This window comes from Gymnoscopelus braueri (genome assembly GCF_963280865.1).
Source record: "Gymnoscopelus braueri genome assembly, chromosome: 21".
NCBI lineage: Eukaryota > Metazoa > Chordata > Actinopteri > Myctophiformes > Myctophidae > Gymnoscopelus > Gymnoscopelus braueri.
Window position 1 is genome coordinate 10388751 of NC_137623.1, and position 22243 is coordinate 10410993.

Here is a 22243-nt window from a genome sequence, read left to right on the forward strand (position 1 = left end):
GGGGGTCCCTGGCATATCTTTTGAAATGGGGGTCCGCGGGCTAATAAGTGTCAATTTGGGGGTCCTTGACATGAAAAAGTTTGAGAACCACTGCTTTAAATAGTATGTGATGTTATTTTAAAAAAAACTGATGATCCATGTCATAATGAGATGCATTGTAGTTGTACATGGTAGCATCAGTGTGACATATGTAGATGTAAACAGTGTAAAAGCAGAGTTCCAAGTAAACAATAGAAGAAAACAGGAGTTGAAAACTTTTTTTTTTGTTCCGTTGTAAAAACATTTATCTAGCTCTTCCCTACCTGCTCCAAATCGCCCAGTGTGATTGGCTGGGTCTGATAGCGGGCGTTGGCCCTGCGCTGGCGAAGGTCCCCTCTGGTTCGGGTGACCCTGATGGGGGGCTGTGAGAGGCGGTTGAACAGCGCCATCTTCTCCGACAGGCTGAGGGCGCAGAGGTCAGGTTCGTCCGGTGGTACCACCTGGCTCTGCTCCCGGTTGTTGTTTTTCTTCATCTCCTCCTCCTCCTCTTCAGGGGAAGCTTGCTTGCAGCGCTTGGCCTCCTGGGCATCTTGGATCTGCCGGGCCTCCCGCGCATCTTGGATCTGCCGGGCCTCCCATGCCTTCTCCCGGGCTGCCGACCTCTGCTGAGTGGACGCCTGCAGGCTGGGAGGAGGAATGACAACCAGAGGAGAGAGATGGGGGGGGGGGGGGGGGGGACACGAGACTTCTGATAAACACAGAGACACATGAGCACATGCAGGCCAGGAAGAGGCATGCAGGCATATAGTATGGCAGTCAATAATGTGTTGCTAAGATATGAATGCCAATCGGGGAGAACACGTAATCATCAGGAAGATGCTATTAAACAATACCAATGGTCAACACTTTAGACATGCAAGGTGAGACATGCCCAATGCAAACAGTGTGGCATGAGTAAGTTGCAATAGTAGATGGTTACACACACACACACACGCGCACACACACACCCCTATTACGAGGCATTCATTATGGAAGATCATTCATATACACCAATTATGCTCCACAAACACCTTTATTTGAACAAAAGACATCGACCTGACAAAGATCCTTAACATGATCAGAATGTGTCTTTTGTATAAATACATGCGTTGGTGGATCAATACATAAGTTGGTAGCAAAATAAAAAAAACGGTAAAGAGATTCAGTCAGTCTTAATCATGTAGTTCCCTCCAGTCTCACACGAGGGCGCCAAACATAAACAAAACCCCTCTCTCTGTTACAGTATTTCCAAATCCACAGAGATCTCATAGCATCCAGCACTTTGAGCAGGATAAAGCCTCAGTCAGTAACACCATCAAACACACAAAGACTATGGAGCAAGTGGCTTAGATGTGAGAACATATACATTCAGACACAACAACAACAACGCATTCCAGGGTGAATGTCGTCATGTTAGTCACTAGGGTCTGTGAGTGGGACCCTTTAAACCCATGCACATGTATGTGCCATGTATGTACCTGTACGGGGGCAGAGTACTGCTGACAAGGGTCGGACTAGGGACGCGTGCCACAGCAGTGTGCATAGTCACTGTTTGTGACACGGGTGGGGGGACACTACAGGGAACGTAGTCGAGTACAGAGACAAAGTCACACACACACACGATGACAGAGGACACACGGGTGAGAAAAACATGGAGGGAATTAAAAAACATACCGTCTTGCAATGGAATTCAATTATGTACCATGGAGGCACAAGTGGATTCAGACTTTCATTCTAAAGACGACTTATTCTTTGTTGTACGATGGAGTCGTGCATAGAATATAGCCGGTCTACTGTATAAGCTCTCAACGTTGTGACCGTTGTGAGCTGGTAGATCTGCTATTTTCGGCATCAACTCTGTTGTGCGACAAAGTATAAGTCCATAACAACACTACATCAGGAGAATTGTAACCAATTGGTTCATTGAATACCGTGTCTATCACGCTGCTTTTTTAACTGCTTTTTTAAGTCAATTGACGTCACCTTGAACGGTTAATGCAGCTGAAGAAGGTTACGTTAATTGCAGTTGTGTTTCATTTCAAAATCAACACCATACTGTGATGTACAATGTACTCAGAAGCTGTTGAAGACCAGCACTACTGTATATGGACTAAAGATGACCAAGTCATCCTCATACATAAGGTGATTAATTAGTGAATTGCCAACCCTACACCCTGTATCACATGCGTTTAAAATCAAAGATAAATCATCCATATAAAATATAGAGGTACAGTTATACAATAATGCTAAAAGGATGACACAAAAAGCCCTGAGGGCTTGTTTCCATTGTGGTCCTATGGGTCTGTTGCTACAGGCTACAACGACAAAAGATTAAACAAGTACAAGTACGGACAAAGTGTGAAACCGAAGACGGAGCTTCGAGCTTGATGACAGACACGTTAAATATTTACAGGACTTGAGGTGCGCTCAACATAACCGTCCAACCACAATAGTGGCTCACAGTTGATGAGGCCATTCATAAATATTTATTATGTGTGGTCATCTCTTTTGAAAGACAAAAGCGAGAGAGAGTCTCACTCATGTGACACAGGCGCCGTGCTATTAGATTCGGGTTTGAATTATAATTACGTGGTCACACGGCTCACAACACTAACATTATGATCTAAACGTGTGGTAATAATATGACTATTGACATCAATTCACAATTTAGGCATTTAGCAGACGCGCTTATCCAGAGCGTCAAGGTAAGCGCATACTGTACATCAATCAGTGTAGGGCATTAACGAATAGTGATTTATGATATTCGAATTATTCGACCCAAAAGTATTCGAATAGTCGATTATTCGGTTTGATTATAAAAAATTAAAACATTTAAAAAAAGTTTTTTTTTTTTTTTTTTTTTTTTTCAATGGCATTGATGACTCGACTCAAGGAATGCGAGTTGACGTCACACCAGAGCTCACAGCTGCGTGTCTGCTCTAGAAAAGCCACTAAAAAAAAAAAATCTTAAAAAAAAAAAAAAAAAAATGCTTTTTTTTTCTTCCGAATAGTCGAATAGTGGTTTGATAGTCGAATAGTCGGTTTGATATTCGAATATTCGAATATTCGACTATTCTGTGAATGCCCTACAGTGTAGTGCCTAGAATCAGTCTAAACAATATACTTTCAAAATAATAATCTGTACATTGAAACTATAGGATACCAGGTAAACAATGAACCTAGCATATGTCTAAATAACATGATATCTAAATGACATTTACCCTTTGCTCAAGTCTGCATGGTCGTCAAGACTAGGTCAACTCAAGTGCTACGGGCTAAGGTGGACACTGAAGAGGTTGAGTCTTCAGATAGCGGCGGAAAATTGGGAGTGAATCTGCAGTTCTAACTGCAATGGGGAGTTTGAATGCGTGTGAAGGTGTGGAGAGAGAAGAGAACATTGCAGAGGCTTACGTGGCAGCGATGACCACCTCCTCGGTGGTGATGGGCTGGGTTCTGGAGCGATCCAGGGTCCGTCTCAGTCTCCTCTCCACCGCCGCGTTCTTGGATCGCGGCTTTGGAACTCCGCCATCTAAGCTCTTCTCCAACTCCTGAAGTGGCGGGGTGGATATGGAAAATCGTTAAGAATGTCAAATCAATTTTCCCCTCGCAGTGAGTCAGAAGGGATATTTCAGTAGTGGAGATAGTCGCAGCGTTTTGGAGTATTAGAGGATTATTAACATTGAGGGTAAGAGCGGAGTTCGATGATTGAGTTTGACTAGCAGAGTAGATTAAATAATGTATCATGAAAGCTTAAAGGTAATCAGTCAAATTCCCTTTCATGGTTTCAACTGATGCTTGTTTCGTCAACTAAACATTTTGTACATGTGCTTTTTGCTTTTATTTTACTGCATTTTCTGTTGTAAAGAGAAAAAGGTTTGGTTTCAGTTATGTATTGGTACATCGTTACATGTTTAAATCTGAATAATGTGTGTTCTTTTGTTCACACTTACCGTGCAGGACAAATGTTTGTCTACCCATTTCTACCCTTAAATGTAGGATTAGTGGTGTCATGGCTGACATTATTGGACCAAACCAAGTGAAGCGGTATCTTTCCTCTAGGGAGATTTATTTCCTTTTTTTTAATGCATTCTAAAGTAAAGGTGAGTATTGCTTATCATTTAGACCCTTGTTGCTGTGCAGGGCAGTTATACTGAAAATGATACTTTGTGTCTTGAGTGGAACATTGCGCTGGGCTTACACTAACACTGTCTAGCATGAAGTGTAGAGTCAAAGTGGAGGAATGCGCTTTTTACAGTGATTGTGCGTGAGTATAAGGACAGAGGGAGACGGGGGCTGTGCGAGTGCGAGTGTGTGTGTGTGTGTGTGTGTGTGTGTGTGTGTGTGTGTGTGTGTGTGTGTGTGAGAGAGTGAGAGAGTGAGTGAGAAACGGAATGAAAGGTCAAAAGGTTAGACCTGTTGTCTGGTGTTGAACCTTACCCTGAAGAGTGACCGCTTGGCTGCCACACTTAGCTTGGCTCGTTCGTCCAACTTCTCCTCATCAGCTACGGAGAGAGAGATACCACCACAGAGTCAAGGGCTTGGAGACACCAGATCATAGACTTAGATGCACACTCTAAACCAGTGGTTCTCAAACCTTTTCATGTCAAGGACCCCCAAATTGACACTTATTAGCCCGCGGACCCCCATTTCTATCTCTGGCTCAATTTGGTTCCTATGGAACTCCCTCAAGGAGCCCTGGCCTGGGAGTCGCCGGACCCCACTTTGAGAAACTATGGCTCTAAACCCCCATTGGGTTTCCAAAGATCACAGGGGGGGCATGAGGCATGAGGCCTTGTCAGTTGATAACATGTTGCACAAAATCATAACTTGCTATCATGCAGTTTCAACATGGCATCCATATTTTGGGTCAAAATAGTCCTAAATATTGAAAGCATTTTTCAAATGTTTCAAAAAGTAAAGAAAAAACGTAACAAACTCTTAAACTTAACCCATTAAGACCTATTTTTGAAAGATCGTGAAAATTTGTGCAAATCTTTGAATATACAGTATATATTTTCAAAGCGAACATTTGTAACTCTAATCTTTGCTTCTTGGGGGTCCCTGGAGATGGGGGTACGCGGCCAAATACATATAATTTTGGGGGTCCTTGACATGAAAAAGTTGGAGAACCACTGATATTATAAGCAACATACGGTTTTCAGAAAACGGTTAGGATTTAGAAGACATTTGTAGATGCGTTCCCGGATTGAATGGGTTAAAAGGAACGTTATGGCGGGAAAAACACACAAAACAGTAAACAACCATATTTCTACATAAGACAATACAATTTTCCTTGCAGAAATGCGGTTAAGTCTCGCAGTGACTATCATCTCATTTATGTTCATCACCCCCTCCAGCAGTGTGACATCTGGAAATATAGCCTCAAGCTAAACTAAAGCTGAACCACATTTCAACACTTTGTGGCTGGAGTCACTGTGGAAGCCTGTGGACCTAGACAGGTGTGAGGGGTAGGCTATGTGCGTGCGCACACACACACACACACACACACACACACACACACGCGCACAAACGTGCGCACAATGACATCACCAAACAGCTATGTCCTTTCACTGATGCTGCAGAGCTGAGATCCTAATTCAATACAGTATATTGTGACTGTCGTGGCAGAACCCTTGTATCTCCATATTTCTTATTTTTTATGTTTTTTCATTAATTAATCCATTATGACCGGCCATATTTTACTTGGAATTTTAAAATTACAATAAATTGGGAAAATGCCCACAATGAGGACACCAGGTTCAAGGATCAAGGTGCTACATGACGTCTTGTGTACAGGTACATAAGAGTACAGTAAAACACATTCTGTTTCCGACTCCACAACATTGTAGCAGCGCACACTAATAATAATAATAGTGAACAGGGAATAAAGATAAAGGTAATCAAGAAGGAAAAGATGTTGAAAGTGGTTAGGTCTGTCTGTGGGTTTTTATAAATATCTAAAACAATGAAAAGTATCAACGAGAGCTTGTGACTAAATAATAACCAGTGGTGGAAAGAAACTAAGTTTTGTAGTTAAGTTCTGTAGTTAAGTACAATTGTTTGTGAGTAACTTTTTACTTGGCTAGAGTATTTCCAATTTGCAATACTTTTACTTCTACTCCACTACATCTCAGAGGCAAATATTGTACAAATATTTGAAAACTTTAGTTACTAGTTACTTTGCAGATATAAATTACTATATTATAAAACATACATTAACCACTTTAGCCCTTTTTTTTATACATAGGCTATTTGAAAATTAAAAAATCTACAAGCTCACAAAGCGTCGCATCGTGACGCGTTGTGAGCTTGTAGATCTGCTATTTTCAAACATTTTACTTTTACTTTTGGTACTTTAAGTATATTTTGATACCAATACTTTTGTACTTTTACTCAAGTAACATTTTGAACACAGGCCTTTTACTTTTAGCAGAGTAGCCTACTTAATCCACCACTGATAATAACTACTTTCTTAAATTTTCTGAAATGTAATGGTTTGGGACATAATACACTGTACAAGTTTTCCACTCGACAGCGACGATAGAGCATCCAGGGTCAGTGTGTGTGTGTTTATGAGAAGCAGATGAGGCTGGGTCTGCGTTCAGCAGATCTGCTGTGCTGTTATGCTACTGTGAGCACCAGTAATGAGTCCATAAAAAACCCCACTTCAAAATGTTGTGCTTTCCCATAAATTAACCACTTGAACCCCAGGATCCATATTCTAGGGGGAACATTAGCCAAAAATAGAAGATTTACAAGCTCATAACCACATTGTTTGAGCTTGCGGCTCACAACGCTATTTTTGGCGAAGAGATTTGGTATAGCTGGGGAAAAAGCAGTCCAAGTACAGAGACAACTCAGGTCCAGCTTACTAAGTCTACTCTAGAGGGTTTAAGAAAAAAAAGAAGAGTTATAGATAGAAGATAGTTCACCCTCAAAAAGTATTTTTTTTAATCAATTAGTCACCCCATCGAGACTTGAATTCATGGATATGTTTTAGTTTTGTCGCATTCCTAAGACAATAATTTGATGACCGGCAGCGGTTACGGTAGGAGACACAAAGAGTCTCCTTTGTGTCTCCTACCGGAACCGCTGCCTACCGGTGCGCTGGTCATCAAATGATTGGCTTAGGAACGCGACAAAAACTAAAAAATATCCATGCATTCAATTCCGTGGAGTGACTAATCGATAGGGAAAAAAAGTCATTTGGTGGGTGTACTATCCCTGCCGTCTCCAACCTCATTGCACCGATTCTTGCAACTTTGATATGAAACGACTGGAAAAAGAATAAATGTTCATTTACTTTTAGCTCAACTTCAATTTCTCTGAACCTCGACGAACATGCCAATCATGATGTTTTCACTGGCAAATAACTAAGGCATAAAAAGGCAAAACTCAAATCAACCGAGTCAAAACAAAATAATTTTGTTTCGGTGAGATTTTGATCGCTCCTAGCATCCAATATATGTGTTGTTCCTTGCCAAAACATTTGGATGTTTCAATGCTCCCTCCAACAAAAAAAATTGTATAAATGTAGCTATATCCTAAAACAAGAAACATACAGTATTGCTCGTCTATGCTGGCTAAAACGTTCACAGAGTATTGATGATACTGTAAAGCCAGTTTGACATTGCAGTAAATAAGGGGCACCGGAGGTGGAGTCATTGTCTGGGAATCTAAAGATATAAAGCCGCTTGGAAGAAAAACATGATCGTTTATAACCATTTACCAAGTAAATTGACTGTTTATAGTGAAGTACGGTAAGGCCCAGAGTGCACCCTGAACAAAATTGGATCCTCAATGATGAGTGCCTTGCATAAAATGTAAAGACACTCATCACAGTCAATTCATCACTGCATCCGATTAGCTGCTGAAACACATCAGCATCACTTCTGTGTGTCTGACCTTCATTCTTTTCTTAGCGATTATTCTATAGTTTAGTTTTTCCATTGATCCAAGAGTGTTTTTCAATGAATCACCGATTTTATCCTACACAACGTTGTAGTGCACAAATTGTGAGAATACCCAATCTACAAGCTCACATCGCGTTGCGATACGTTGTGAGCTTGTTTATCAGCCATTTTCACTATTTTTAATTAATTAAAATTTACACGTACAGTATAATGACATGCCCAAAATAGGGATCGATTAATAATCAATTATTCTATAAAATTATCGATTATTTTGTATTATCGATTAAATCGATTAGTTTGATTAACTGCATCCCTACATTCTGGTGTAAAACTTTCAGTACTACAGAATGTGTGTGATGCACCACTGTTTTCTTAATACTGGTTTGTAGTTTTTGCTGTGATACTGTTTAAACGCTACTGTAATATACTGTACTTGACCAGGGTCTGCAAGGGCTCTATTCTTTTTTCCCCTCTACACCAAATCTCTTCGCAGAAATAGTCGATCTACAAGCTCGCTTGTAGATCGACTATTTTCACAGAATGTTCGCCTCCAGAAAAGGGACTCTACAGTTCATGAGGTTAATTACAATCATTATGTATCATCAGTATTTTGGATGCATGTCTATACTGTAGCTGTATTCATAAACAGAATATCTATACATATTTTTTCTTTGTCCTGCTTACCTTCATTCGTGATGGCAAGTTCAGAGCTGGCGCAGGACCTTCAAGATTATGAGGAGATAGAGAACAAAAGACAATCAATTAACAAAGTGCTGCTAATATCCATGCAAACGTTACCTTATCCAGTCATGTGTATGGAGATCATGGAGACAGTAAAGAGGACTACCGGTAGTAGGTACAGAGCCAGAGGTGATATCGAGCGTGAAAGCAGCAGTTTTCTCATAAGCAGAAAAGTGGTATGTTGCCAATGTGACAGCGTGTGTTAGGAGGGAAAACTACGGAGGGGGAAATCTAGCGTAACGGGCTAATCTGGAGATTTAGACAGCATTACCGAAGACCGCAGGTTGTGTAAACACCAACAACAGCTGATTCATTCATTCAAGCCCTACTGTGGTCACATGTGATGTGGTGGTCAATGGCCACTGCTCAGGCCCAAATACAGAGACCTTTGGGCTTTAAGTTGCCTTCTCTGTTAGGTAGACCAAAGCATAAAATGATTAGAGAATCTAAACCGCAGAGAAAGAGTTTGTCTCTCTATGAGTGTACAGTACATTACATAGTGTGTGACTCCATCTTCCTCCCTGTGACGGAGACAGGGAGCGTGTGTGTGTGTGTGTGTGTGTGTGTGTGTGTGTGTGTGTGTGTGTGTGTGTGTGTGTGTGTGTGTGTGTGTGTGTGTGTGTGTGTGTGTGTGTGTGTGTGTGTGTGTGTGTTGCAATCCACACACTTGTCTTGACATGCTTCAAGACTTGATTCAATTCCTGGATAATGCTATTATATTACAATACTAATATATCTGATAATACTATTGTGTCTACCTCAGATTGCAGAAAGTACTGTGGAATAGCATGACGCTGATTAGCTTATTGATTATCTCAATTATCCATAAACCACAACAGGATCTCTCCTTTTATCCATATATTTAAAAAAGACAAACGGTTAGCTTCTGTATGATTTTCACTGACATGCATGGGGTGATCTCTATACAAACACAGCCATGCATGCTCCAGTTCAGCAAAAAATACCTATCGGTCTCCTGGCGCTCAGCAGAGGTGATGGGCTGCGTCCTAAACCTCTCTGAGGTCTTTCTACTCTCCCCGGAATTGATATACTGCCTGGGCCTGCGGCCCCTCTCCCTCTCCCCTCTCCAGGGGGCCTCTGAGCCCGCTGGCACCCTGTCCACCTCAACATCCCTTGGGGACCACACCCAGGATTGAGAGATAGACCAAGGTGAACAGACAAAGACAGCCAAGGAAAAAGAGAAAAGACAGTATGGTGAGATGGAGAGAGCAGACAGAGATCTTTAAAAAATAGAGGCATGGTTAGATTTTTGAATGAATATTGAACGTTCCCAGATCCACTGCAACCACACCCCTGGTTTTTAAATCGATAAGCAGCCGGGTCATGCCGATTAGTTCGCTGTTAGAGCACGGATTATTATAGTAGTCATAATGCCACAAATACACACGGGCGCACACATACACACACACACCTCTTTTTTAGCCACGAGACAAACAACACGCGGCACGAATACTGTAAGTCACAACCAACCACTGGAACGTACTGTCTTAAGTGATCAGCAGAATCATTAAGTTCATGTTATCGCAGAGGATTTAGTCAATCGTTAGTCATTCATTCGCCAGGCCGTGGAAGACAACAAGCAGCGATGCGTGCTCTGTGGAAGCCAACCAGCAGACAATGCCAGAGTGCCAATTTTTACTGTGTACCACCTACAGCTCAGGCCTGCGGACGGCTGGTGGGGTGGTGGCGCTCTCGATGTAAGAATGCCTGAGCTGGGCCACAGAGATCCTGGCGTCCAGGTGACTATCCCCGTTACTGAAGCCCTCTTCACTTGCCTGGAGCCCCCCGGCATCCCTGACCTCTTTGGGGCCCGGGTCCTGATGCTGCACGGGTCTCTGTCTGGCCACCCGTGGAGCTCCCACGTCTGCTGTGGAGCCACTCGGCACCTTGTCGGACGTGGCGGAGCCCTCGTGAGTCTCTCTGGGCTGGACGTGGGTGGCGGCGAGGCCTCGCTGGACGTAGATGGCGTTCTCCCGCTCTCTGGCTCGGCTCTCAGCCGCCTGCAGGCGGGAGGTGTGTTCCGCGGTTCTGGGTGAATCGGCTTCATCCTCCCATCTAGTTCTGGATCTGCCGCCTCTCGTCGTGAAGTCGTCCTCTGCTTCGGTATCCCTTCCCTGGCCAAGGCTTCGGGCCCTGGGTGCTCCGTGGTCTTCGTCCCCCTTGCCTCTACGTGGGTCCTCTGTGCTTCTCTCTCTGCGGCGGATCTCCGAGGGCAACACTGCTTTCCTGCTCTTTAGAAGGCCTGCTGTCTTGACCTCATCTTCTTCACCTTCTTCCTGGGACTGCTGCTGCTGCAGGGCCTTGGGGCTGCCGCCGGCGGCCATGGACAGGTAGCCGGGTTGGCCGCCTCCCTCTTGCACATCGGACTGCCCAGACTGGGACAAGTGAGGCTGGGGGTGGTGGGAGTAAGCCGGCCGAGGGCTCGGTGGGTCCGCATGGTAGCGTGTTGACGGCTGGGGGTGGGACTGGTGCTGTCTGCGGTACACCGGGGCTTCCATGACAGTTTCAAACTCGGGGCTCCTCTGGTAGCCGTCCTCCCTGGCAAGTCGCTCCCTAACTCGGATTCTTCAGGGAAAGAAAGAGATGGTTACCAAAAAAAACCCTAACACACACACATACTTCAATCATAAGTTCATAACTGTAGTAGCTGTTGCCGGCCAACTTCCACATCTCTTTCATCTGTAGAGACGTTATCATGTAAGGCTATTCTTCTCTTGCTGGCCCATCGGATACAAGACGAGCTGACACAGCACAACGCACAATCTTTTTTTCCGATCTAAACAACAAAGCAAGATAAGCTATGACTAAGGGATTTTATCCCAGCCCCCTTCCACCCCCACCCACCCCCATTTTTAAACCTTCTACCCTTCCTACTTCTGGGCAAGTCAGCAGAGAGACAGAGAACTGTTAGCGTAAGCACAGTAACCTGATACGAAATCTGAATAGCCTGGGGGGTAAATAAATGAGTAGCACTGTGACAACATTACCACCTGTGGGAGAGCTTTTATTTCATATTACTTGAACATCGTCAGCGTACAGAAAGAGGAGACAGTGTTAAATGGCAACACAGCAACAGTTGTATGACACGTTGGGGGGAGAGGGGGGGGTCAACTTGCTCCATGGGAACCAGCGCTTAGGATGATTGATGATGATTATGATGATGATGGTAATGTCATCAGATGAGATGTCAGGTGAACCCAGGTGAGTCTTGATATGCCAAACTAAAGCAGAGCTTCTTAAACTAGGAAATCCTCAGTGTCATAGTAGATAGCACTCTATGTCCTATAGGAACTTCTGAGGAACATAGCCTAGCCATTAGCATTGTAAATGACCCTTTATATAGCATCTTGTGTTATATTATTTTTTAAAGTTACTTTCAGGGCATTTATGCTTTTATTAGACTGTCTAGTGGAGAGACGTGAGAGATGCAGAGCGAGGAGCCGTAACGCATGTCAAAGACTCAAACCCATTACGTCATTAATAGGTCCCCAGCATTAGTGATGTAATACTGTACAGTGCAGCTATGTGTACACTTGGTGGCACACAGTGGTTCTCAAACTTTTCAGGCCGCAACCCCCCAAAATAATCATATTTGAACTGGGGACCCCCGACCCTGGGAAGCACTTGGAATTGTGGTTGAGGTGTGAGCATGTGTCGTATATTATCATCGATAAGGTCGCAGGCCTGCCTTGGAAGAGAGTCTTGAGTCAGACTCAGAGTTGAAGATACTTTGTAAGTCTTTATTTGCAAGCGATTACAGCAATGGTTGATTTCTTGTAAGGTGACTCCTCTGACCAGCAGGTTGTCCCCAAATTCTCACAACCTTGGGGCCAGCCTGGTGGATTGTGACTGGTCAAATGAGAACTAGGGGAGGAGTTGGAAAGGTAGGGATGATCTCTTGACTGAAGAGTATAAAATGTATTGATTGATGTGATTTTGTGTGCTCTGTGTCGAAGGACGAAGGACAGACACCATTGCTGTAATCGCTCTCTTGCAAATAAAGACTTACCAAGTATCTTCAACTCTGACTCAAGACCCTCTTCCAAGGCAGGCCTGCGACCTTATCGATGATAATATAGTCACATGTAGATCAGCTATTTTCTTAGGTAATATTTGGCAATAATTTTGGCCAATGTTTGACCATTTTTATATTATAGTTTGTTGATAGCTCTAACCCTTTTGATGCAATAATGGTCTTATTATAAAAATAAAAAAATCAGATGTATTAAAAAAAGTCCTTAAATTGTCACTTTAGAAATGTGCAGATTCTCTACACTTATACTGTATGTTGGTTTGTTTACTGTTGAGTGCTAAACAATGTTGCACATTAAGCAAATCATCTGGGGCAGTTTGAGAACTAGTGTAAGACACTTGAGCCACCAGGTTGCCCCATATACTGTAGCACCTTTAACAATAAACACACAAAACATTGCATGACTTTAAAAGCAATACATCATCATAGAGTTTTAAGATTAGTAGTTTTAAGATTACTTTTTAAACAGTGAAATCAACTCGGCTTCACTTATAAGCCATTCTCAGACTCATCCCATACGTTTAAGAACCTCTGCTCAGAAGGGTCCATGTGTTACGGGGAGGGAGGGGGGGGGGTCCAGTAGGATGGGAGAATGGTGGGTAATGGTGTAGGGACACACAACCACACGCCCACTGAGAGATGGGTGGTACCTGGATGGCCAGTTGATAAGCGACTGGGTGTCGCCTTCAGCATCAGTCTGGAGAAACCAATCACCGCTCGGTTTCACTCCAGCACTGCACCAATGGAAACGTTGCAGGAGACAGCATGTGAGTTATTGTGTGGAGTGGCTTATGTCAACGGACACTTGCCTTCTTGTAGAGTATGAGCAGTACAAGCACACACTATCGGGTTCACATTGAGCTTTGACCGGTATGATAATGGGCTTAGCGAATGGTTGGCTATTCCCAAAATGGATGTTCAACTGTCTGACGGGCCATTTTTGTTGTTGTTGCGGTACGTGGAGAGATGTCACACGCAATGAAACAAGAGCAATAAATCTCCCCTGGAATGTTTGTGGGAAGAAACGGTGATAGTTACGAAAACTCGCTTAGAATGAGAATGCTTAGTACTCATACCAGTGTCAGTCTACCTTATGTGGATTATGCGGTCGACACACACTGACATTTTGCACCTTAATCCTTAATGTACAACGCACTGACTTTTGTCTTTTTTATTGTGTGTTTTTCTAGCACCTTAATTAACGTCCATAAGTATATCATGCACAGTATACATCTGCTGCTATGCTCACGCACCTTTATCTTATCTCAGGTACCATGTGTAAATATGTAGATAACTTGTTTTGTTGTTCTCTTGTTTGATCTCCTTTCCCCCCCTTCTTATTCTTCCCTTTCTTTTTTTCTATGGAAATAACGATACGATGGGAGCTATGCACAAAAACAAATTTCACCCATTTTTTTACTTCTGTAAACCTGTGATGTGACAATAAAGCTGATTCCGATTCTGAATGCACAAGGCTGTCGTTCTGTTCCTGCAGATAGCATTATGGAGAGATGGGCACCGGTGAGCCCATGACAGTCAACTACGCATCCGTGAAAAAGCGGGGCACCATGAAGAACAATCCTGTCTGTAACCAAGCAAGGCCTTATCAGTCAGAGCAGATACTCACTAAAAAAGACCTCTGCCTCCAGCAAAGCCTGCAGGAGGCAGGTGAGTCATGCTGGTCCTCAGACATTCAACAAAGACACAGCTGTATTCCTCTCAGCCCCAAAAAATGATCTAAACATGGCAAATGCCCCACACAAAGAGAGCATGTGTCAGAGCAAGAGTCATTCATGAGAGAGAGAGCGCACGAGAGAGAGAAAGAAAGGACACAGGGTGGGTAGGTGAGATATGGAAGGGAGGAAGAGGACGAGGATGAATGACAGCGAAGAGAGGTGGACAGACAGATGAAGGTAGAGAAGGAGGCCTAGCTGGTTTTGATCAGGTCCAGCTGTGGGTTTTGTGGTCACAGTTTGACCGTGGAGTCACACTGGGATGCCCTGCTGTAATAAAACACCCTCCCCTCCAACACACATACATACCAAGCCAAGTTATGAAACCTGAGATAGAGGGAGAGAGAGAGAGAGAAAGAGCAGAGGGGAGAGAGATGGAAGTGAGTGAGAGGAGAAGAGAGAGGGGCTGAGAGAGAGAGAGAGAGAGAGAGAGAGAGGTTGAGGTAGGGCTCGGACAATAACCACATTACTGTAAGCTTACCATAAACACGATAATTATTGTTTAGTTTATTATCATCACTGAAACACCTCCATTCTATGTTCACGGGCTTAGAGAGATCAAACGTATGGCTTGTCACTCCACATCAGGGGGGAGTGGTGATGTATATTATACCCATACAGTTTACAATAGCCTGTTGACCTCGTTTCTAAGCCTATTTTGGCAAATTCTGGCTTTGAGCCAGGCGATGTGGGGCAGTTGTCAAATTTGGATGAGGCAATATGCCGCGTTTGTAGGGAAAGCGAGGGCAATGGATATAAAGAGAGAGAGAGACAGAAGGACTGGCTGCCTGGTGGGTAATGGAGTCAGAGCAAGTATGTCCAACTGTTCTAATCTGTGTCAACATTTAGCGCCAGCAGGGTGTGGAATTGTAGCCTGGTCTCAGCTGGGCTGCGTTGGGAATGGGTGGGATGGCCGTCCTATCAAAACTGATGAAGTCAGAATCACAATCGTGTGTACGTGAATATGAGAACATAACTAATTGCTATGAGTTGCTAAACTCTTTGTCTTAGCTTGTCTTGGCTGTAGAACATTTTGTGAGAGCCATCATCACCATGTGAGGAATTCTATATAAAACGTCTACGTAATTCACTTCAAAATCAAAATGAAACAATAAAGGTCTGGTGTGTTCAGGACAAGACAAAACATGCAATTTTTTAGTCAGGTTGCATCCACTTTTTCAGCTGCGAGTCCCAGTTGGACCAGGCCCAGCTCTGAAAGACCATTCTACTACATGAGGATCAGGTTGTCTGTCCTGGTGTAAATCTACAACATCGCCAAGAACAGGAACTTGGACACAAGTAAAGAAGGAGGAGAGAGATGGTCAGAGAGAGAAATAGGAGTCAAGGCAGGAAAGAATGTCAGCATAACTGATAACATAGTTCGGTGTGGCGTCACAGAGAATGACCAGAAGCTGGTTAAGGCTACAACAACACTGGAGAAAATCTGAACACAGAGAGATCGGGGAAATTAGATTTCCATGGAAGAACTACCATAATTTCTTCTCAGGAAATCATTGAGACAGAGAGAGAGCATACTATGTGTGCGAGGAGGCTCTGAGGGAAGAGATAAACAATCTCTTTTTGATTGATAAAGAAAGACGGGGGGAAAAAAAGAAAGAAGGTACAGACAGAAATCAGTGCCTGTCTGAGAGCACTCACCCTTGTCTGCTGAGGATGTTGTGGGCCTGCTGCTCAATGAACAGGTCCCCGGGAGAAACTCCGTGTTTGGGCGAGGGGACGGACGGCTGCCTGCTCAGCTTGGGCGAGCTGGGTGGCACTCCTGCGACCGCGTGGTCCTTAGCGGGCACCCTGGCGGACGACGACAGCGACGGCATCACGTCCATGTACGCGGAACCGGGCGGCGGGTCGGACGGGACCGCCTTCTCCTGTCGCTGAGCCCGGCGCTGGTTCTCCAGGTTCATCAGCCTCTCCCGCTCGGTGACGGAGTCCACCCTGGGCCGGTACGTCTCGTGCCCAGGGTCAGGCTGGCTGTATTGGGGTGCCGTGCGGCCGGCCCGGGGGCCAGGGACGGAAGCGGCGGCGGTGGTGGTGGTGGTGCAGGAGGTCAGGGTGATGTCCCTCCCTTCCTCTCCCACCGGCTCGGCCCTGCCGCGCCTCTCCGAGGCGTCGGACCCCTTACGGCTGCGGGTGTAGCGCGAGGAAGCGTCTGCGTCGGCGGGCTCGTGGTCCAGGGTGATGCCGTAGCGCTCGGCTAGCTGACGGCGCCTCTCCGCCTTGTAGCGGGCGATGCGGTCGGCCTTGGATTCCAGTTCCGGCGCGTCGGGGGCGGGGCCGGAGCCGTAGACGGGCTCGGTGTGGACGGAGGACTGAGGTTCGGGTCGGTGCTGGGCTCGGGGCTGTCGCTCTGTCGCGTTCAGGTGCATCTCTGGGCTCTCCATGTCCTCTGTGCCATAATGTTGAAGTGTGACTGGATGACAGAGAGAAAGACACACACGGAGAGAGTGAGAGAGGGAGGGTGAGAGAGGGAGGGAGAGAGAGAGAGAGAGAGTAATTACATCTTATGAGATGTATTTAAAACAATGGTTGTGAGCCAGATTTGAACCCACAACATTGTGGTTATGATAATATTACAAACTTATATAGCGCTTTTCTAGACTCAAAGAAGCTTTACAAAAACAAAACAAATAACGGTAATAAAGCAAAAATAAATTGTTTTAAATAAATAAAAGAAAATAGGGGCTAATATGTGTTTGTTGCATAAATAACTGAGTAACTACAGTAACTACCAACCATATACAACCATGTCATTAAATCCTAAACATCTCTGCTAATCTACTGCACCTCTGTATGGTACGGCTTGTTCCCACTAAGTTCTGTGTTATGTCCCTAATTCTGTGTACGCAATATTCCCTCCAGTGTAAATGCAAGGAAATGCCTTTAATTTGCTGATGAATCAAAACAATAATTTATTATTCATGTATAGTGCAACCGAGTACCCTGAAATGTGCACTATGAATAAAACCTCTTATTATTAACATAGTGGACCAACTGAACTGAATGAAATAGCATCTTGTGTGCCAGCGCTGTTTGCTGGCACACATTGCATACAGAAATCCTCAAAATGTTCTTTTTGTGTTTTTGCAAACACATTCGAGATCAGTCACAGAGGATTCGAGAGGAATTAATGGACTAAACAGAATTACGGACTTCACACAGAGCTTAGTTGAAACGAGGAGTAAAAGAAGTCCAAAATAGTGCACTAGTATTCTCACCACCACAGGGCTCACAGGGATCGGAGGCACGTGTATATCGGGGTGTGTCTTCTTCGAGCAGTCGGTTGGCTACCAGGCTGGGCAACACAGATGGGTGTACCTCGCAGTCTATCCCTTCCAACCTTCGGGCAATACGCTCCTTTCTACGCGAGGACAGACGAGAAACAAACTAGCAGTCAAAGTTATGTCATGGTGTTGTCATCAACGTGGTTATCAGCAAAAACACCTGCACCTTCTTAGAGGCTGTGTTGTCAAGTGCAACATTGCAGGGTTTTTCCTGCATAGAGTAAGTTTTGGCGTCCCCTAAGAGATTTTAGCCACCCACCCCCAAAGGAAATTCACCAGCATATAATGTTGATGTTAATGTTCAGTTTTACATTGCATTTTATTATTGCAATTACGGTTCAGTTAGTTTCACTTATTAGTGTGAATATTGCGCAAGGAACAGGGATTTTCTTTCTTGATTTTTTTTTGTTAAACCCATTTAGAACTGGAAAGCCTATACATTGTTATACCTTTCAATCCAGGAGAGCATCTGTGTCATTTTAGATGTTGCTATGTATTTGTTTGAATAACATATATCAAATGGTTTCAAAATGTTTACGGTCATGCATAGTCACCCCCAAAGGCCCATTCTGAGCCCTGAAAAACCCTGCATTGTACGACATTCATCATCATTCCTCTTACCTGTTCATCTCCCAATCGCTTGAGCTTGTAGTTATACCTTCAAACCGCTTCCTTAATTCTGAGACTGGAAAAGAACGATAGAAAAAATCAGCTGCAGCTGCTATAACAAACAGAAAGATAAGTAGGTAGTATTTGTTGTATCCTGAGTCAAAACGTACACTATACTATAAATACTGTACATATTGCTCTGTCCCAATGGCTATAATGTATAATGCTATACCGTAATCTACTGTACCTTGAACTACACCGAGCTGTATAATTGTTTTACAGTGAATCCAATTGATGAGAGAAGTCTTTCGTTATAAGTAAAGTCATCTGCTAGAGTCGCAAAATTAGGACTTATGACTTGATCATAAGTCCTGATTTTTGCAACAACTTCTTCAGGCTAACAAGCCAAGTCTCAAGTCTCCAGCTCTGCCCATGCTGTATCCACAGTATTTGTGTTCAGTAATGAGCAGAATTTCTCATGGGTGCATTGCAACCCACATACTCATCCCACAAATGCATGTTCCTTACAAATGGGGCACCATTTAAAAGGGAAATAAAAAGGCTTTAAAACAGCATCAAAGTTATTGCCAAGAACCATTGTTGAAACATTCTTTCAACCTGGCTTCCCTAAATACATGTCATTATTGTCAAAATTGTTCAAATGTTTTAATGTGAAGTACTAAAGTGTTTCAGTGATGAGTGATCGCTCTCCCCCTCACTGCCTCACTTTGTGCTGTCAGTGAAAATGTGAATTAAATGCTCTCCCTTCCCAACGAGACCCACCACCAATTAAACGTATTTGATTGGGCACCACTAATGGCGCAATACACACCAAGCATTATACAACCAAATTTCAAGCACAAACACTAATCGATGACCTGATTGCCGACAACAGCTTGGTGTGCAGAGGCTTTAAGCCTCAAGTCTACAAGCTCTACACAGCAGGGCTGTTTAACCGGGTTTTCCAGTCCTGTAAAGTACTTTCTTCAGGCTTTCTTTTGATTTCAGCCATAACTATTACACAGACTGCTACCAAATACAACCAAGATCATTGATTATCACAGGCCTGTGAGAAACTATAGCATGGATCCAGCAGACAAATCAATAACTACTCCAAGAGGGGCCTTCAGTGCTTTAAACAGCTCATCAGAAATCCTGGGACTTCGATCGAATGTCAAAATCACAAAGGACCCTGTCACTTAAAAAGGCTCTTTTAGAGTAAATTGTGAGGTTGATGTACTGCATACATAGTATGCTATGTAAGGATGATACATTCAGGTAGCTTTAGACAAATCTAGACAAGAATTAAATGAAACCTTTCCTCTCGCATTCTGATACGAATGCGTTTGTTGCACAATAGTAGAGCGTGCACCACGCACGCACGTACGCATGCACGCACGACAACACTTGGGAAAGTCGACATTGCATGGGTCATGTGTGAGCAAGCGGAAACAGAAAACCCTTACTCACCTTTGGGGAGGTTGGCCAAGAGACTGACATCTATATCCTTGGTGTTTTTGGCTGGGTCGTCTTTCTCTTCAAATGAGAACTCTTTCGAAAAGCTGAGGCGGGCAGGAAGAGAAGGAAAAAAAAACAGCTCTTACTGAAACAGTGCTGAGCTTCTGGGAAGCAGGATTCACTTATAGAGTGAAAATATAAGCAATTATTGGTAAAGGGCTCATTGACTGAGTTTTAATTTCTGTGCAATCTGAAGAATGTCCAAGTCATTAAAAAAAATAAGAAAGAAAGAAATGTTTCTGGAAGCAGCATCAGCTTGATGGATGTTCAAGAATCCACTAAATGGACCAGTTAGTTTTGGACAAAGCTGCTAAAACAAAGAAATTACTCATTCGAATAAGCACAGTGTTCACTTTTGAAACCAATTTAAAGGATTACTGTAAACTGCATTGAGTCCAGAGTTTTGCTATACTTATTGTAGGACACACACACGCACACACACACACACACACACACACACACACACGGTGCAACTTCCCCTTTGCTGTAAACATTCTGATGCTGCTCATGTCAGATTGGCTTCAAATTCAAAACCACAACCAAAGTTATGATACATTTATAAAACTCAATGAAAGACTATCTGTGGGAGGAAATGGTCAATTAAAGTAATGGTCATCGGGGGGGGGGGGGGGGGGGGCATTACTTTGTGGTCTTGTCCACTGCGGATGCTAGCTCCCCACAGAGCTGTGAATAAACTGACATGCAGACACACAAAATCTGGCACGTGTAAGCCCTATATCCGATGATCTTAAACATCATAACAGCGTCTACTTTCTTACTTACTGTAAGACGCTGATAAACGTCTTACAGTAGGGATTCTGACGTGTAAGCACAGCGTTTTTCTACCTCGGCTCTAGGCCTGTCGAATAGTCGACTAATCAATCGAGGCAGTCGAATATCTTTTTTTTTGCATGATTTGACTGAGAGATTGGCCTAATTTGTTATAATAATTAACCAATAGTTTTGCCAAAAATAGGATATATATATTATGATTTATTGGGAGAAACCAAGCAAGTATATGTTAAATCAGACATTAATTACCCACCAATGATCCTCTATTGCATAACAATTGTATTGTTTTGCATGATCATCGACTGAGAGATTGGCATTCAAATCAGACTGATTCAACTGCCAATCTCTCAGCCGAATGATGCAATCTTTCTTTTTTTTGTTGTTGCATGATTCGACTACCAGTCGACTATACCTAGGCAACATTTGGCCAATCAGATTCGACTATATAAATTCGGGGGACAGGCCTACTCGGCTCACAACAACAACACCACCGGGGTCGTTCAGCACCACAGTGTCAGGGTGTCTGTGCTTCTTGCTGCCGCGGAGGAAAAAACATTATATATAGAGAGGCTATAAGTATAGGTGGCGGGGTGGAGTATTTTGACACCGAGCCAACAACGTGACGCTGAACAATCCCACTAATGCTGCAGCAAGGTAACAGCGCCGTGACCTTATCGTTCACTTTCTCACTGGGCTTGGACGCCGGCCCATAGTCTGATCCACTGTGGCTTTGTCTGAAACCCTGTGCTGGCTGAGCCCGCGCGCTCACACTGCCTTACGGCCATACAAACACATGGGAGGAGATTGAGGAGCTATTTATGGATGAATAGAGACTGCAGTGTGTACATGCTGTATTAGTGTATGAAGTTATAAGAAAACAAGAACACACCATCGCCGTCGGGTGGAAACCTCATATGTCCAAACAGTAACTTTTTATTATAAAACAGAAGCAACAAAAATCGTGAAAATAGCTGATCTACGAGTGCGTCGCATCGTGAATCGCGATGCGTTGTGATCTTGTAGGTTTGCTACATTCACTAATTAGTGCAACACGGAAAAACATATGTTGAAATATGGAGATACAAAGGTTTCTGCCTGACAGCGACGATATACTGTAGCATTATTTTTGCTATATTTAGACCAGTCCAGCCTTTTCCAAACGTCTTACCTTAGAGCTCTTTTCTGTAGTAATCTGGGGTTGCTGAGTTTTATGGGGGTCTCACTCCCAAGTCCTGCAGAGAGAACAGAAAAAGGGTCAGTGTTTACAGAGAGGTCACGGACGTCATTTAAAAGGGTACAACTAGAGGAGACAGGCAATCATGCACGCTCCGCGTTCATTTAGAGCTTTTAATGAACAAATGCACAAATCAAAGAGAGCACATTAAGAGTTCTTGGGGTCAAACGGATAGTTTCTCCAGTGCTATTCTCTCCAAGGAGGCATTGGCACAAACCCACATTAAATCAAGTAGATCAAGTAGAAAAATGTGAAAGACGCTGCACACTGCCTGAATTAATCAGGTGCAACAATAAGTGACGGGCAAAATTGTTGTAATGAGAGCAATGTGT

At 43.7% G+C, this 22243-nt stretch overlaps 1 protein-coding gene across 26 annotated transcripts in view; it reads right to left on the reverse strand.

Moving 5' to 3' along the window:
• Nucleotides 1-22243, reverse strand: part of svila (supervillin a) — a gene marked incomplete at its 3' end in the record, with an annotated part of 110613 nt that overhangs the window by 47731 nt on the left and 40639 nt on the right. For 17 of the 26 annotated variants that reach the window (XR_013932416.1, XM_080418395.1, XM_080418396.1 and 14 more), the window contains 13 exons: nucleotides 21846-21909; nucleotides 19838-19929; nucleotides 18380-18443; nucleotides 17693-17835; nucleotides 16119-16887; nucleotides 13377-13460; nucleotides 10347-11258; nucleotides 9638-9805; nucleotides 8616-8653; nucleotides 4456-4520; nucleotides 3430-3566; nucleotides 1497-1592; nucleotides 303-663 (listed from right to left, as the gene is read on the reverse strand). Coding sequence is in view for 25 of the 26 variants with exons in the window: in XM_080418405.1 (XP_080274531.1) it covers nucleotides 303-663; nucleotides 1497-1592; nucleotides 3430-3566; nucleotides 4456-4520; nucleotides 8616-8653; nucleotides 9638-9805; nucleotides 10347-11258; nucleotides 13377-13460; nucleotides 16119-16887; nucleotides 17693-17835; nucleotides 18380-18443; nucleotides 19838-19929; nucleotides 21846-21909 (2993 nt within the window). The remainder of the gene's footprint in view (nucleotides 1-302; nucleotides 664-1496; nucleotides 1593-3429; nucleotides 3567-4455; nucleotides 4521-8615; nucleotides 8654-9637; nucleotides 9806-10346; nucleotides 11259-13376; nucleotides 13461-16118; nucleotides 16888-17692; nucleotides 17836-18379; nucleotides 18444-19837; nucleotides 19930-21845; nucleotides 21910-22243) is intronic. The other 9 variants (XM_080418401.1, XM_080418384.1, XM_080418398.1 and 6 more) reach the window with 6 other exon arrangements.